Source organism: Anabrus simplex, chromosome 9, assembly GCF_040414725.1.
Source record: "Anabrus simplex isolate iqAnaSimp1 chromosome 9, ASM4041472v1, whole genome shotgun sequence".
Classification (NCBI taxonomy): Eukaryota; Metazoa; Arthropoda; class Insecta; order Orthoptera; family Tettigoniidae; genus Anabrus; species Anabrus simplex.
This window is the reverse complement of record NC_090273.1, coordinates 16,695,339-16,710,079: the sequence shown is the minus strand read 5'-3', so window position 1 is coordinate 16,710,079 and position 14,741 is coordinate 16,695,339. Positions and strand designations below refer to the sequence as shown.

The 14,741-nt window shown below is 38.6% G+C and overlaps 1 protein-coding gene across 1 annotated transcript in view; it reads left to right on the top strand.

Annotated features, from left to right (window-relative positions):
* Positions 1-14,741, top strand: part of LOC136881299 (U4/U6.U5 tri-snRNP-associated protein 1) — a 137,386-nt gene that overhangs the window by 92,684 nt on the left and 29,961 nt on the right. The window contains exons 6-8 of the mRNA XM_067154099.2: positions 1,536-1,699; positions 8,887-9,085; positions 9,199-9,329. Coding sequence (XP_067010200.2) covers positions 1,536-1,699; positions 8,887-9,085; positions 9,199-9,329 — 494 coding nt within the window. The remainder of the gene's footprint in view (positions 1-1,535; positions 1,700-8,886; positions 9,086-9,198; positions 9,330-14,741) is intronic.

Sequence of the window (14,741 nt, the reverse complement as noted above, 5' to 3'; positions counted from 1 at the left end):
CCATGTTTCTTTATATTGTTGTCGTAACCTATGCCTTTATTGGGAAGTAACTCCAATATATTTTATCATGTTCTTTATGTAATTGTTCATATTCTTCCTTTTTTCAATGATACTTTGCTGGATTTATTGGTTTGTGATCCAGCCAATTCATTTCAGATGACTTTCTAAACATGATTTAATTAGTTTTAAAATTATTTTTTGTAGCATCATGTGTGTTTAATCTGAAACTTCTTCCTGAAACATGAAAAGTGGATTTGTTGGTTTTTGTTCCAATGCTCTTCATATACTGAACCTATAGATAGCTCAACAAGGATCTTTAACAGTTTGTAGTGGTTACCATGCTAATAGCCTAATTTGAACAAGGCCCGACTTATTTCTCTAATTTAAAGGATTTAAGTGTAGCAACCTTTTCTTTTTGAAAGAGTTTTTTTTTTTTTAGCAACTACAGATGTTAGAAACTTTTGAATTGTTGTTAGTTCTGATGTTCATACAGAAATATAGCAAGGAAGGGAGAGCACAATAATTGGGAGACATATCATCAGCTGAGAATGAAAGGGTTACAACTTTAAAAAAAGAAAAGAAGAAAAGCATGTTTGAGATTTTACCATCAGTGTATAGATTATTTCGACCTCTACAACCTCCGAAAGTGTTACAACAAAAATCTAATGTATTCATGCCAGGAAGCACCTCTAATGGTTTTCATTGTTCTGACATTAGTCAGCTTGCTTAATTTGAAAGGGTCATTTTGATCTGTAACACTTTTCAGATTATAATAAATGATGTAAAAACTATGTACAGACCAGTTTTCATAAAACTGTGTAACAAGTGTATTTTTGAGAGGCAGTGATGTAAACTGCTAAAACTTTATGCTCTCTTCCTGAAAATCATGGATTTTGAATTGTAATCCTTTCATTCTTGGCCATCGACTTATAAATGTTAAAATGAAAAGACATTTTCCAAACCATGACTACACATGTAAAACTAACCATGAAATAGTTTTACATTCGTATATACTCATACATGTAATTGTCCAGCTCCATGGCTAAATGGTTAGCTTGCTGGCCTTTGGTCACAGGGGTCCAGGGTTCGATTCCCAGTAGGGTTGGGGATTTTAACCATCATTGGTTAATTTTGCTGGCACGGGGGCTGGGTGTATGTGTTGTCTTCATCATTATTTCATGCTCATCACGACGTGCAGGTTGCCTCTGGGTGTCAAATCAAAAGACCTGCACCTGGTGAGCCTGAATATGTCTTTGGACACTCCTGAGACTAAAAGCCGTACGCCATTTCATTTCATACATATAATTGAGAAAGGGTTAGCTTATTATTCATATTACACACATGTTCATGTACACAGACAATTGAGAACACTAGATTCAAGTACTTCAAATATTTTATTTATTCTGCATTTGTGGATAGGCTTGCTGAGTATATACAGTAAAGATAAAAAATGATTTTAAATTAATATTATTTTATAAAGGAACATCATTCTATATTCCTTCTCCACAAGTAGTTTTAAATTTATTATTTTGTAGGTGATGATGTGGTTGTTGAGAGGCAGAAACAAGTTATGGATGCAGTTCGAAGTCGTCTCAGTAAGAAGAGGGTGGAATCCCTCTTGACTCCTGCTGCTCAAATTGCATCAGATTATTATACCCAGGAAGAGATGGAAGTTAAATTCAAGAAACCTAAAAAGAAGGTTAGTATTTTAGATTGTCATGAGATGATTTGAATATACCGTGGAATCTTGCGCCATTCACAGTCCTTTCAAAAAGTACGGTCCAAGCAGATGTGATGTCATCCCTGCCCATATCATTACGTGAGGTGGGTTCCTTTCCAACTCAACTCTAATAAGGATTCCCTTTGGCCCACACAACAACACTTTTAGCACGTGAGCTGTGTTAAATAGCACATTCATCTGAAAACATAACCTTGGCACTTCTCAGTGCATTTGGGAATTTAGTTAAAGCACGGCATATTAAAACGTTCATTCTGGTCTCTGTCCGATAGCTCATTTAACAACGTCGGTCGATTAGGTTTGTACTTAAGGTCCTTTTTAAAGTAATCTTGCATTGTTGTTCTCCGTATACAGAGTGTCGACTTCATAGAGGATTGTTCAATCGAAGCACAGACTTCAGCACATTTCTTCTCGTATCTTCTTCCTTCCACTTCACGGTCTGTCTTTAACACTGCCTGAGGCAAAAGCACATCTGTCCCAGTCGATAAGTGTTATTTATCTTGGTGGAACTTATTAAATCTTTCCTGGAATGCTCCCATAATCTATCTCATTTTCTGCCCTGTGTGCTGTCATTCGTGCACCCGCACATTCGCCACTAACCCCTCCTCAATAGTGTAACTCTTACCACTCACATCTGCCATGACTTCAAACTAACACTCGGCTGTGACAATGTGTATTCCAACACTTGATAGAAACTAATATAGCTATCAACCTGCATAAATAACGTACGTAACATACTGTAGCTACCAAACTGCATAAATAACATAGCATAAATAACATTTGATACTAAACAGTTACTGGGGTACTGGGACTTCTCGCCCACTCTGTATAATTATAATCTTATAAACAATCCTGAAAAAACAAAAAACAAAATAAACAACAACAACAAAAAAACGACATACCCCTTTAGGGCCTTGGCCTACCAAGCGACCGCTGCTCAGCCCGAAGGCCTGCATATTACGAGGTGATGCATGGTCAGTGTGTCAAATTCTCTTGGCCGTTATTCATGGCTGTCTATACCGGGGTTGCCATCTCATTGTGCCAGTGTATTGAATAGGTGGAAACCTTTTATCTTCAATAAGCATTGTAAATCTCGATTGAATACGGACCATAATGAAATTCTTAATATTAAATCTCACTGTTAGATAGATTCTCAATTAACGATAATCACGTAGGCTGAGTGGACCTAAAACCAGCCCTCATATTCAGATAAAGCTGCCTGATGTGGCCAGGAATCAAACCTGGGACCTCTGGATGAGATGCAGACAAGCTAGACCACGAGGCCAGCTTCAGACATTAATTAAACAAATTAGAAATATCCATACTTTACAGTCACTTTTACTGGGGAAACTTTGTCAATTTCCCGTTGAAACTTCCTTCATGTTAGCAACTTTGATCGGCCAAGCTCATAAAAAAAAAAAAAAAAAACAGATAAATAATGCCAAGCCTAACAACAATCAATCGCGGGTAGTTTTCAATTCTCTATTCTGATTAAATAAAGCACATCAGATACAAAAGCGGCAAACATGATGGACAAAATGCCTTCCTTTTTATCTTTCATTGTAATTTGGTCACCGGTATACTGTTTGTAGTAAGTTTCTGGAAATCTTGTGTAAATTAGACCTACGTCAACTTTTAAAGGTTATGTTGAACTATAGTTTCGGATGTAAGTATCGATTCTTGAAACTTCTCCACTGCATTATATATATTCAATTCTGCCCATTGCTAATCACAAGCTGATTGGAAAGAGAGAAAAAATTATCAAAACTCCAGAAATTTCGGTTTATTCGTGACCAAGAGCTCACCTGGAAAGCGCCGCTTGCTGTACAAGCCAGTGGGAAATAATACAAACGTTTTGAATGTTATGCTGTGCAAATAAATCTACTGCTGTTTTTATAAGCACATTTTAACATAAAAACATAAACGTAAAGATCCCCATATTATCTCAAAACAGTTGGACTCGAAATAACACATGCTGTGAACAAGAATAAAATTACCGCCCTTGCTAAGAATCACAAATTTTCAACTGAAATGATGCGTAGAAGGCCTGTAGAGATTTCAGACGAATTACGAACACTGCGATCAGAATGGATGAAGAAGTACTGGGCTGATAAGAAGAATCAGACAGTACGAACTTCAAAGAAAAAGTGTACATGGAAGACTCAAGTGGTCCAATGTGGCCAGTTAAGTTAATAATAATAATAATAATAATAATAATAATAATAATAATAATAATAATAATAATAATTAGGCCCAAAACAATAATGGCTTCGTATAATTATGTAAGGTGAACCATCTCTTCTGGGCTCGAGAACATGATTGTATCTGATCATATAAAAATTGTAGATTCATGTTAGGAAGGAGCATTTTGATTCCTGTCTGAAAGCCCAGTGACTAGGTCTAAATGTAGTGCCCTGTAGGAAGTGCCAAAAACCTGTTTAGCAAAACAATTCAAAAAAAGTCAAAAATAAACATCTAACCCTGGACATAATGTAGATGTTTTACAAGTACAAACATTTGACGAAACGTGTTCTGTCTTCAAGTAGAGCTGTCAAATGTGCTCTGTCTCCTTCCATTTGTTGTGACCACTCTCTGCTTTATGATTTCCAAGGGTTCCCTAAATAGTACCAGCTGAATGCGATGCTAAGATGATCCCTTATGCAAGTTCTCCGCCGATTACTTTCCTAGAACAGTACTTGCTCAAATTATCGCAATGACGGGATGTTAACATCCATAGGTATTTTGTAGCCGCCCTTTTAGTTATACTTTTCTTGAAAAACGCATGATCAAGGATTTAGCGTTGATAGGATTGAAATTTCTGGACGGTTGATCCGGGAAATCGTTTCTTGGAGCAACGGATAATGTGGGATTTTTACAACATGATATTTTATTAGGATGTTCGCGAGACCATATAATTTGAACAAATAATCCGGGAAAACGCAATTTCTGGGAACGGATAATCAAGGTTCCACTGTATTGTGGCACAAGGAAAATATACTAGGAAAGAACAACTTGCTAAGTTACTTGTATAATTACAGCTACTAAATCAGAGCCAGATTATGACTAGCAGAGTGAAATTGTGCCAGCACGTTGCTAAAATAAACTTTCTATGTTTTTCAGTTTGACAAATACAAGATAATGTACAAATTTATTTTAAAAACTAGTACACATGTGACAAAATTACCCTAACATTTCATTTACGATAGAATGTTGCATTTCATTCTATAACAAATATCTCAGATTCTTTCAGATCACTTATTTGCATGTGTACAAGATTTTTGATGTCCACTGGTCCTCAAGGCCAAGCATCTGCTCTCACTTGCCGGAGTGAAAAAGTGTTTTGTGTGTTGCGTTTTTCTTCTGCACCAAGTGCTAGAATAATTTTGGCATTAAATTTTCAAGACTTGTGCTTTTGCTAAATTGTGTAGTGTTTATAGAATATTTTTTTAATGAACTTCCTGTAAAGCTGTTTAGCTGTAATAATTACAAAACTAAATGTTATCACAATAAAGGAGTGAAAAAAATTGAAGAAACCCAAAACAGGCATAATAATGTGCATGTGGTAGAGCCCAGCTGTTAAACTTGGTAATTCCGACAGTATAGTACAATATAGTGGCTGCTGGATAACTTTGGCCTCTTAGACCAAACCTTGTAACAACCATGGAGTAAAACTTACTACCACTGCTCTAGTGAGTACGGTATGTCTCTCTTTACTGTGGATAAATGTGACACTCTTCCGTAACAAATTTGGAGAATGAACACGGAACAGAGTGCATGTTTTCTTACACGAAGTTGATGGAAACATAACAAGTGTAGATGGTGCCGACAGTAACATTGACAAAGTTAATAACCTGAGCACCTCACTTGGGGAAATGCAGCGGAAGAGAAGAGAGGGGCCATAAATATGAATACAAGTGGTAAAAGGCCAGGAATGTAGTGTTTTTTTCTAATACGTACTATATGCTCTTCAACTGTGAGGTAAACTGGAGCATCATAGATGTAAAGGTTATACCCAGTGGCCTTAGGAAGTGACCATGAGCTGCAGGTAATGAATCTCTGAATACTGAAAGAAAGAAAAAGTACAGAAGACCAGGAAAGGAAAATAAAAGTATGGGAACTGAAAGAGAAGGAAACCAAGGAAGAGTATCAAGAACTAATAAGGAAGAAGTTACTAACAGACGAACCAAGGACGGGAGAGGAGGAATGGGAAAGATACAAAAGTACATTGGTAAAATCTGCGGAAACATATGAAAGGACCTGCTGAAGGAAGAAATGGAAGAAGACACCATGGTGGAGCGACAGAGTGAAAGAAGCAGTAGGGAAGAAAAACAAGGCTTTTTGGGTGTGGTTCCAACAAAGAACACCAGAGACAAGAGAAGACTATAAGATGTTGGTTACAGAGGAGAGGAGGAAGTGGATAGAGAAGTGTACACAGATGATCAAGATAGCAAAGGCAATAGGAAAGTAGTGTATGGAATGTTGAGAAATAAAAGGAAGGGTAGGAAGAGTGAAGTGGAGAGAATAGAGGATAAAAATGATAACCTAGTGGTGAAAAAGGAGGAAATTAAACTAATATGGAAGAAATACAGTGAGGACCTCCTGAATGTGATTGTATCAAGTGAAGAAGAACAACATATTGAGGAAATTGATGACAAATGTGAGGAGAAAATGGAGGAGTTAACCTGTGCAAAAGTGGAGGAAGTTGTGAAGAGTGTGAAACTGGGAAGGGCAACAGGAGTGGATAGTGGATGAGTTAAATGTGGAGATAAGGGCTGCAGAGAAGCGGGTACACTGTTGCTATACAGGATGATGCAAGTAGTGTGGAATGAGGAAAAAGTATCATAAGATTGGAAGAAGGATGCAATAGTACTCATCTTTAAAAAAGGAGACAGAAGAAAATGTCAGAATTATCTTGGTGTAACTCTGATGTGTCACAGTGCCAAGATCTACAAAAAAGTACTGGAAAAGCAAATAAAGTCAGTGGAAAAAGAATTCAGAGAAGAGCAGTACAGCTTTAGACAAGGAAGGTCAACTGTTGACCTCATATTCACAGTGAGGCAACTACAAGAGCAGCACTATGAATATTGGGAAGATTTGGTGAAGGTCTTCATGGATATAAAGAAGGTGTATGACACTGTCTGTAGAAACAAGATGTGGGAAGCTACGAGAGCAAAAGCAGTAAATGAGCAAATAGTGACAAGGGCAAAAAATATGTACGATGGAAGCAAAAGCTCTGTCAAAGTCAGAACTGAATGAACTGGATGATTTAAGTTAACAAATGGTGTAAAGCAAGGAAGTGCCATCTCACCTCTACTCTTTATAGTGGTTATGGATGATATAATGCAGAAGGTAGCAGAGGCTATTGGAGAGAGGAGAATCAAAGCGGTGTTGTTTGCAGATGATCTACTAATATGGGGAAATAGTGAGAGTGAAGTGCAGGAATAACTAAATAACGTATGGGAGGAAGTTGCCATCTTATGGAGTGAAGTTTTCAGCCTGAAAGAGTGAAGTGCTGGTAACAACATAAAACAAGAACCGAATCTACTATGGCATGAAATCAGGAGGGGAGCAGTTGGGAAAATCTGAAAGCTTTAAATATCTGGAAAGTGTAATTGAAGCAAATGGAGGAAACAGGATGGAAATCAATGAAAGAGGAAGGTGTGCAAATGGATTTTTTAAGAGTGTGGGAGAATTGATTCAGATCAGGGATGTACCACAGAGATGTAAAGGAATTACCTACAACACTTATTTTGTGCCGATTTTGACGTATAGATTAGAAACGTGGGCGATGAATGAGTGGGATAAAAGTAGGCAGTGGAAATGAAGTTTCAGAATTGTTGAGAAGTTTTAATGAGAACAGACAGATTAAGAAATGAGAGAGTTCGGGAAATGGTAAATGAGGTACCCTTACAGGATAAGATCAAAAAATCAAGGTTGCTGTGGTGGACATGTTAAGAGAATGGGAGAAGAGAAGATACCAAGGAAGATGTTAAAAATGGAGTTGACCAAGCAAGTGGCCGCGTGGTTTGGGTCACGTAGCTATCAGCTTGCATTCGGGAGATAGTGGGTTTGAACCCCCACTGAAGATGGTTTTCTGTGGTTTCCCATTTTCACACCAGGCAAATGTACCTTAATTAAGGCCACGGTTGCTTCCTTTCCACTCCTAGCCCTTTCCTGTCCCACCATCGTCATAAGACCTATCTGCATTGGTGTGACGTAAAGCAACTTGTAAGAAAAGAAATGGAGTTGAAGGGAAGGAGATCTAGACAGATCGCTGAAACATTTAAAGAAGAGCATTGAGGCAAGGGAAGGGGGCTGGATGACAATGACAGAAGAGAAGTGGTAGATGGACGGAAAACGATGGAGCATCCATGGTTGAAAGCTGCTCCAGATGATGATGATGATGATTATGATGATGATGATCCTATTATGTGTTTCTTTCTGTTCCTATTTCTCTGTATTCGACTTGGTTTAACACACATTTGTTCCTTTCCATTACATTATGAGTGATATTAGACAATTGTTTACTCTAGTGCTAGGACATCCTTAATAATTAAGGTTATGGTTGCTTCCTTTCCAGTCCTAGAAGTATATTTGAGTTATTTCTTTCTTTATGAGAGGCTTTATCGACACCAAACATTCGTACTTAACATCAATTTTTCTTCTAGTGCTTATATAACGCAGGCTTGATTAATATTTAAAACGGTAATAACATTAATATCAAAGCAGAAATCACTCTTACTTACTAAGATCCCCGCCGTTATGTAACCTCATTCTCTTGTTCAACCAATTCGATGAATCGTATGGCATATCAGGAGGTTGTGTATTACTATGCGCTTTGCAATATTCAGCGACACGAAACCGACAATTAAATATATATATATACTCAGCTCGAAAAAGAAGGTGCCAAAGAAAGAATTTTAGGTGTCACTGAGTTATGCCACTGCTTACATCACAGACTCATTGCGTTGTATGCTTTTAAAAAAAAAAATGTTCCATCCAGTTTGCTGTCATCCGGTGATTAATTGAAACTGCTCAATCTTCACATTAAAGTTCCAAAGTAAATGGCCATGGCTTTTCCTTTCTTGTAAGTTCAGGGTTTAAAAATATTAACTGTAGCACTTTTATTCATAACTGTTCTTTTGTAGGTCCGAAAAATTCGCAAGAAGTTGAAAGTGGAAGACCTTGTACCTGATGCCAGTGCCAGTACTTGGGATTATGGCTCTCGTAGCCATCGGAGAGGTGAAACAGTCGTGCCTGAGGAAATAGTTATTGATGGTCCTGATGGTGACCCAGTGAGAATCAAAAGTGAACCAGACGATGAACCTATGGATATCAGTCCTCCTCGTAAGTTAAATGCAACTGTGATTCACAAAAGTTTTGGTTATAGGTATCATATTTACATCAGTCATTTTGATTTTTCCATTTTTTACCTGGTTACTTTTCCCTTATTTGTGCAGCTCCTATTGAAGATCTTGCAGATGTGAAGATAGAGCCTGATGATACTGAACTACAATTGCAACTTGCTCTGAAAAAGGCTCGGAAGCTGAAGCAGTTGGAAAAGCAGGAAACAAAAGCCAGTGTAGAAAAGGTTTGAATATGACCAGTTATTATTCTCCATGAGCACTTCTGTTTAATTTCTAATTTTGGTAGTTTTAGCATACATTTCTATTAGTGATCCTCCTCTTTAAATTATTGTGAAAGTCTGTCATTACTGGTTCAGTTTTTAATGAGAACCTTGTTTTAACAAAAGTTTTGTAATATATTGTCAAATTCTGTATGTCATGTTTGTGATATAATTCTAATTTTATTTCTTGTGGCTATTTCTAGCCGAGTGCAGCCCTTGTAAGGCAGACTCTTCGATGAGGGTGGGCGGCATCTGCCATGTGTAGGTGACTGCGTGTTATTGGGGTGGAGGATAGTGTTATGTGTGGTGTGTGAGTTGCAGGGATGTTGGGGACAGCACAAACACCCAGCCCCTGAGCCATTGGAATTAACCAATGAAAGTTAAAATCCCTGACTCGGCTGGGAATCGAACCCAGGATCCTCTGAACTGAAGGCCAGTATGGTGACCATTCAGCCAACGAGTCGGACATAATTCTAATAGAAACATGTTATATTTTAATTATATTACTATATAATATGACATTTTATTTATGATGTGATGTCGTGTCCCCCTCCAGAGAGGCCTGGCGCAGGTCCTTCTAGTTGACGTTCATGGGCGACCTGCCCGTCTAGGTGTGGTGGTGGTGATGAGTTAGGGAGAGGGTGAAACCTGGTGTCGGCACATCAACTTATTCCTTTTGAATAAAACCAAGTGGTCAAAAATCACCACCACATCTGCTCAAAGGTTAACACCCCCATCTGATGGATGAATGTCCATTAACAGCATCATATGCTCTCATGTGAACACTACAGAGAGGGTGAAAATTGAACTCAGGCTTTTGGCATGCAATCTATTCATTAAAAATTTGTATACTGCCGCCTTTCCTATCCTGCTGGCCAACATTCTGGTGGTGAAATTCTTTCCCATCTACGGGACTCAAACCAGCTAACCATGGTATTGAGACTTGAAGCATTAACGATCATGGCCACCAGGTGGGTTATTCATTATTACGAGCAATTTAGTAGTTGATGGCACATCTTTCCTGATTGACTACTTCCAAAGTCCAAGAGCTTTAGTTTGTTTTTATGTGAATGTTCTGCTCGTTAATGGTGTATAAACACCTTTAGGTTTTTCAGTTCATTGAACACAAGATATAAATATGTAAAACTCTTAAAACTTACAGGTTACTTACTATTTTTACTGTGTTGACACTGAAAAGCATAGCGTGATGGAGATTTGAAGGCCTAGGTTGTATTTCATGCTTTTCATAGCCCTTTCCTTTCATTTGATGATACTTCCATTCTATATTCTGCATCAGGGCATACTTCCTCATCTTTCTCCTTGATTAAAGTCTGGTGGGATTATATATTGTACTTCTCCTTAAGACAAAAATAATTTCTTTGTTGAGATATCCACACTTATTCCATAGCAACTGATATTCCCTAGAAAGCCGGTGCTCGCAGGTGTCAAAACTAATGCACTATTAGTTTAGTATTTTGCCTGCAAAATTTTAATACCTACAGAAGAATGGAAAGACAAGTTGAAACCGAGTTGGGAGAAGATCAGTTTGGTTTCAGAAGAAATGTAGGAACGCATGAAGCAATCCTGACTTTAACATCTGATCTTAGAAGACTGAATTAAGGACAAGCCCACTTACATGGCATTCATAGATCTAGAAAAGCCATTCGATAATGCTGATTCGATCAAGCTATTTGGGTTTCTGAAGGCGATTGGGATCAGATACTGAGAAACAAGTATTGTACAATCTGTATAACAATCAGTCTGCAGTGATAATAGAGGGCTTTGAAAAAGAAGCATCGATCCTGAAAGGAATGAGGCAAGGCTGAAGTTTGTCCCCCCCCCCCTTTTCAGTGTTTATATAGAACAGGCGATAAAGGAAATCAAAGAGGAATTTGGAAAGGGAATCACAATACAAGGAGAGGAAATTAAAACTGTGAGATTACCCGATCATATCGTTATTTATGGGTTCATGGCGTGGGTTACTGTAGTCACGTCCTAGTTCGTGAACCATGGGCAACGGCTGAGTGGCCTAGTAAGTGGTCCTGAGAGTCGGGATACCAGTTGCTATGGAATGGGAGTGGGCATCTGGGACATATTCTGAGTCATGGCCCTCCTTGTGCTCAGGCGGCTAGGACTGTACAATCCACCGGTGGTCCATAACCCATGAGAGGAGAGATCCTCACGTGGACTATGTGTATGTAGAGTAAGCATCCTGCTTCATGAATTTACCAAGCTCAGAGCATTTTAAGCAAGCCTCGGACCTATGGGAGTAACGGAGTCCCGCTCTCATCTGACAGACGAGGGACTCCTTGGAAACAACTTGGCAAACAAAATGGAATCTGATGGGGAGCTATCAATATGGGGCTGGCTGAGTCAGCAAAGAGGCTGCATCTGGATGTACTAGGAGTAAGTGATATTCGGGTAAGGGGAGATAACGAGGAAAAGATAGGTGATTACAAAGTGTACTTGATGGGTGTTAAAAAGAGAAGGGCAGAGTCTGGGGTAGGACTGTTTATCAGGAATACAGTTTCTGTTAGGCACGTAAATGAGCGAATGGTGTGGGTAAATTTGGCAGTTGGAGGAATTAGGACGAGAATTGTCTGAGTGTATTCACCATGTGAGGGTGCAGATGAGGATGAAGTTTACAAGTTTTATGAAGCATTGAGTGACATCATAGTTGGTCAACAGCAAGGATAGGCTAGTGCTAATGGGCGATTTCAATGTGAGAGTTGGAAATAGAACTGAAGGATATGAAAGGGTGATTGGTAAATGTGGGTAAGATGTTGAATCTAATGAGAATGATAAGCATTTGCTGGACGTCTGTGCTAGTTTGGGTTTAGCAGTTACAAATACATTATTCAAGCATAAGGCTATTCACCGCTATACGTGGGAGGCTAGGGGTACCACATCCATAATGGACTATATCTTAACCGACTTTGAATTCAGGAAGTCCGTTGGGAATGTATGGGTTTTTGGCGATTTTTCGATGATGCAGACCACTGTCTGATCTGTAGTGAAGTAAGTATCTTTAGGCCTAGGATAGAGAAAGTGAAATCTGTCTGCAAACGAATAAGGGTAGAAAATCTCCAGGATGGGGAAATTAGAAGTACATGGATATGATTAGTGAGAAGTTTCGAACAGTGGACAGTAAGCAGGTTCAGGATATAGAAAGAGAATGGGTGGCATACAGGGATGCTGTAGTAGAAACAGCAAGGGAATGCCTAGGAACAACTGTTTGTAAAGATGGGAAAAGGCGAACGTCTTGGTGAAATGATGAAGTGAGAGAAGCTTGTAAACGTAAAAAGAAGGCTTATCAGAAATGGCTCCAAACAAGGGCCGACGCAGACAGGGATCTGTACGTAGATGAAAGAAACAGAGCGAAACAAATAGTGTTGAATCCAAAAAGAAGTCGTGGGAAGATTTTGGTAATAACCTGGAAAGGCTAGGTCAAGCAGCAGGGAAACCTTTCTGGACAGTAATAAAGAATCTTAGGAAAGGAGGTAAAAACAAAATGAACAGTGCTTTGGATAATTCAGGTGCACTCATTATAGATTCCAAGGGAATCACTGGAGAGGTGGAGGGAATATTTTGAAAATCTCCTCAACGTAAAGGAAATCTTCCTGGTGGTGTTACAGTAAGAACGGTAGGGGTGGACCAAGGTATCAATTTGACAAGCAGATTGGAGGAAATGTATTATGACCGAGTGAGTGGCTGTTTAGTTTGTATCACGTGACTGTCAACTTGCATTCGGAAGATAGTGGGTTTGAATCCCACTGTCAGCAGCCCTGAAGATGGCCCATTTTCACACCAGGCAAATGCCAGGGCTGAAACTTAATTAAGGCCACTGTTGCTTCCTACCCGCTCCTTTTCCCATCATCGCCATAAGACCGATCTGTGTCAGTGCAACATGAAGCAAATTAAAAAAGGATGTAGGATGTAGGATGTAGGATGTAGGATGTAGTACTTAACATAGGAAAAGGTTTGGGCATGGAGGGTTGCATCAAACCAGCCTATGGACTGATGTCTTCAACAACAACATCACCACCACCATCATCATCATCATCATCATCATCATCATCATCATCATCATCATCATCATCATGTTCAGCATTGAACCCCCATGTTCAACATTTTGTATTAATCACTGGTTCAATGGCTGAACAACTGATGTCGTATTAGACAGGAAAGAAAAATAACCTCTATGTTCTCCAGAAGAATACACTTACGAGTGGTGCAGTGGTCTACGAAAAAAAAAAAAAAAAAAAAAATCTATCAATTTTGTTTAACTCTCAGTCAGTTTTTAAGAGTCATTTTTTAAAAATGTTCCCTTGTCATGTGTGTGTTTTTATTGGGTTCATAGTCTATTGGCTTTGATTTCACAGTTTTTATACAGTGTGGATTAGCTGATTTTCCTATCATCACCAATGGGAACTTTTCAGAACCATCCATATTTCTTCCAAATAACAGTGTAACTTGATCTTTACTGAACTTGTCCCCATTGCACCGTTCACCTTTAAATGCAAGAGTTTTGTCAGGAGTGGACTTATAAAAGAGACTGGCTCATCCACATGGAAAATTCTTCCTGTCCTGAATCATTTTTACCAAGTCTTTTTTTTCAATGTTCTGCTGCGACCTCATCAACAGTACCACTCTCACCATGGACACTTTCAGAAGGAATCTTTTTCTGTTCTTTCAATACATCCAGCACATGCTGCAATCCCAAAGTAAATTCTTCAGCCTGCTCTTATGAGTCCTGTGCTTGTTTGAACCAGTACACAGTTGTGCACATCTGGATCTTTCCGTGTCTTTTCTACTCTCACTGCTCAAAATTTATGATTTTTTTTTTTTTTTTTTTTTTAAGTTGACAAAGCATTGGAGTGAATTCTGAAATCCTTGGAGATTTCAGATTCCTTTCTAACTTCCTTTTCCACCTCGTGTATTACCGCTACCTTTTTGGCCAATACTAATGACTTAGAAATGCATGATTTGGATAACAACGTAATGATATACCCACAGAACAAGAACAAACTAAACTGACGGAACACAGTGCGGTTTCACGTCATAACAAGAAAATCGCTTCGTCTATTCCACATTCACTGAAGCAGTAAACAACTCCAAACAAAGCAAAGCTGTAGGGGGAGCGGCAGAGGTGGGGACACTGACTGTCTCCCCTCTTCCTGGAAACAGAACATTATGGTTATACAGTATATTTTCTTTCAAAATGCATACATAGAAACTTCAAATTAACCAAAATAAGATCCAGTATCATCCATGATTTTTTAAAATACTGAATTCTAGGGACCAAGTAGAAAGCTTGAATAAAAGAAGAATTTGAATTTAAAACATTTGAATTATCCAAGTTTCACTGTAGTTGAA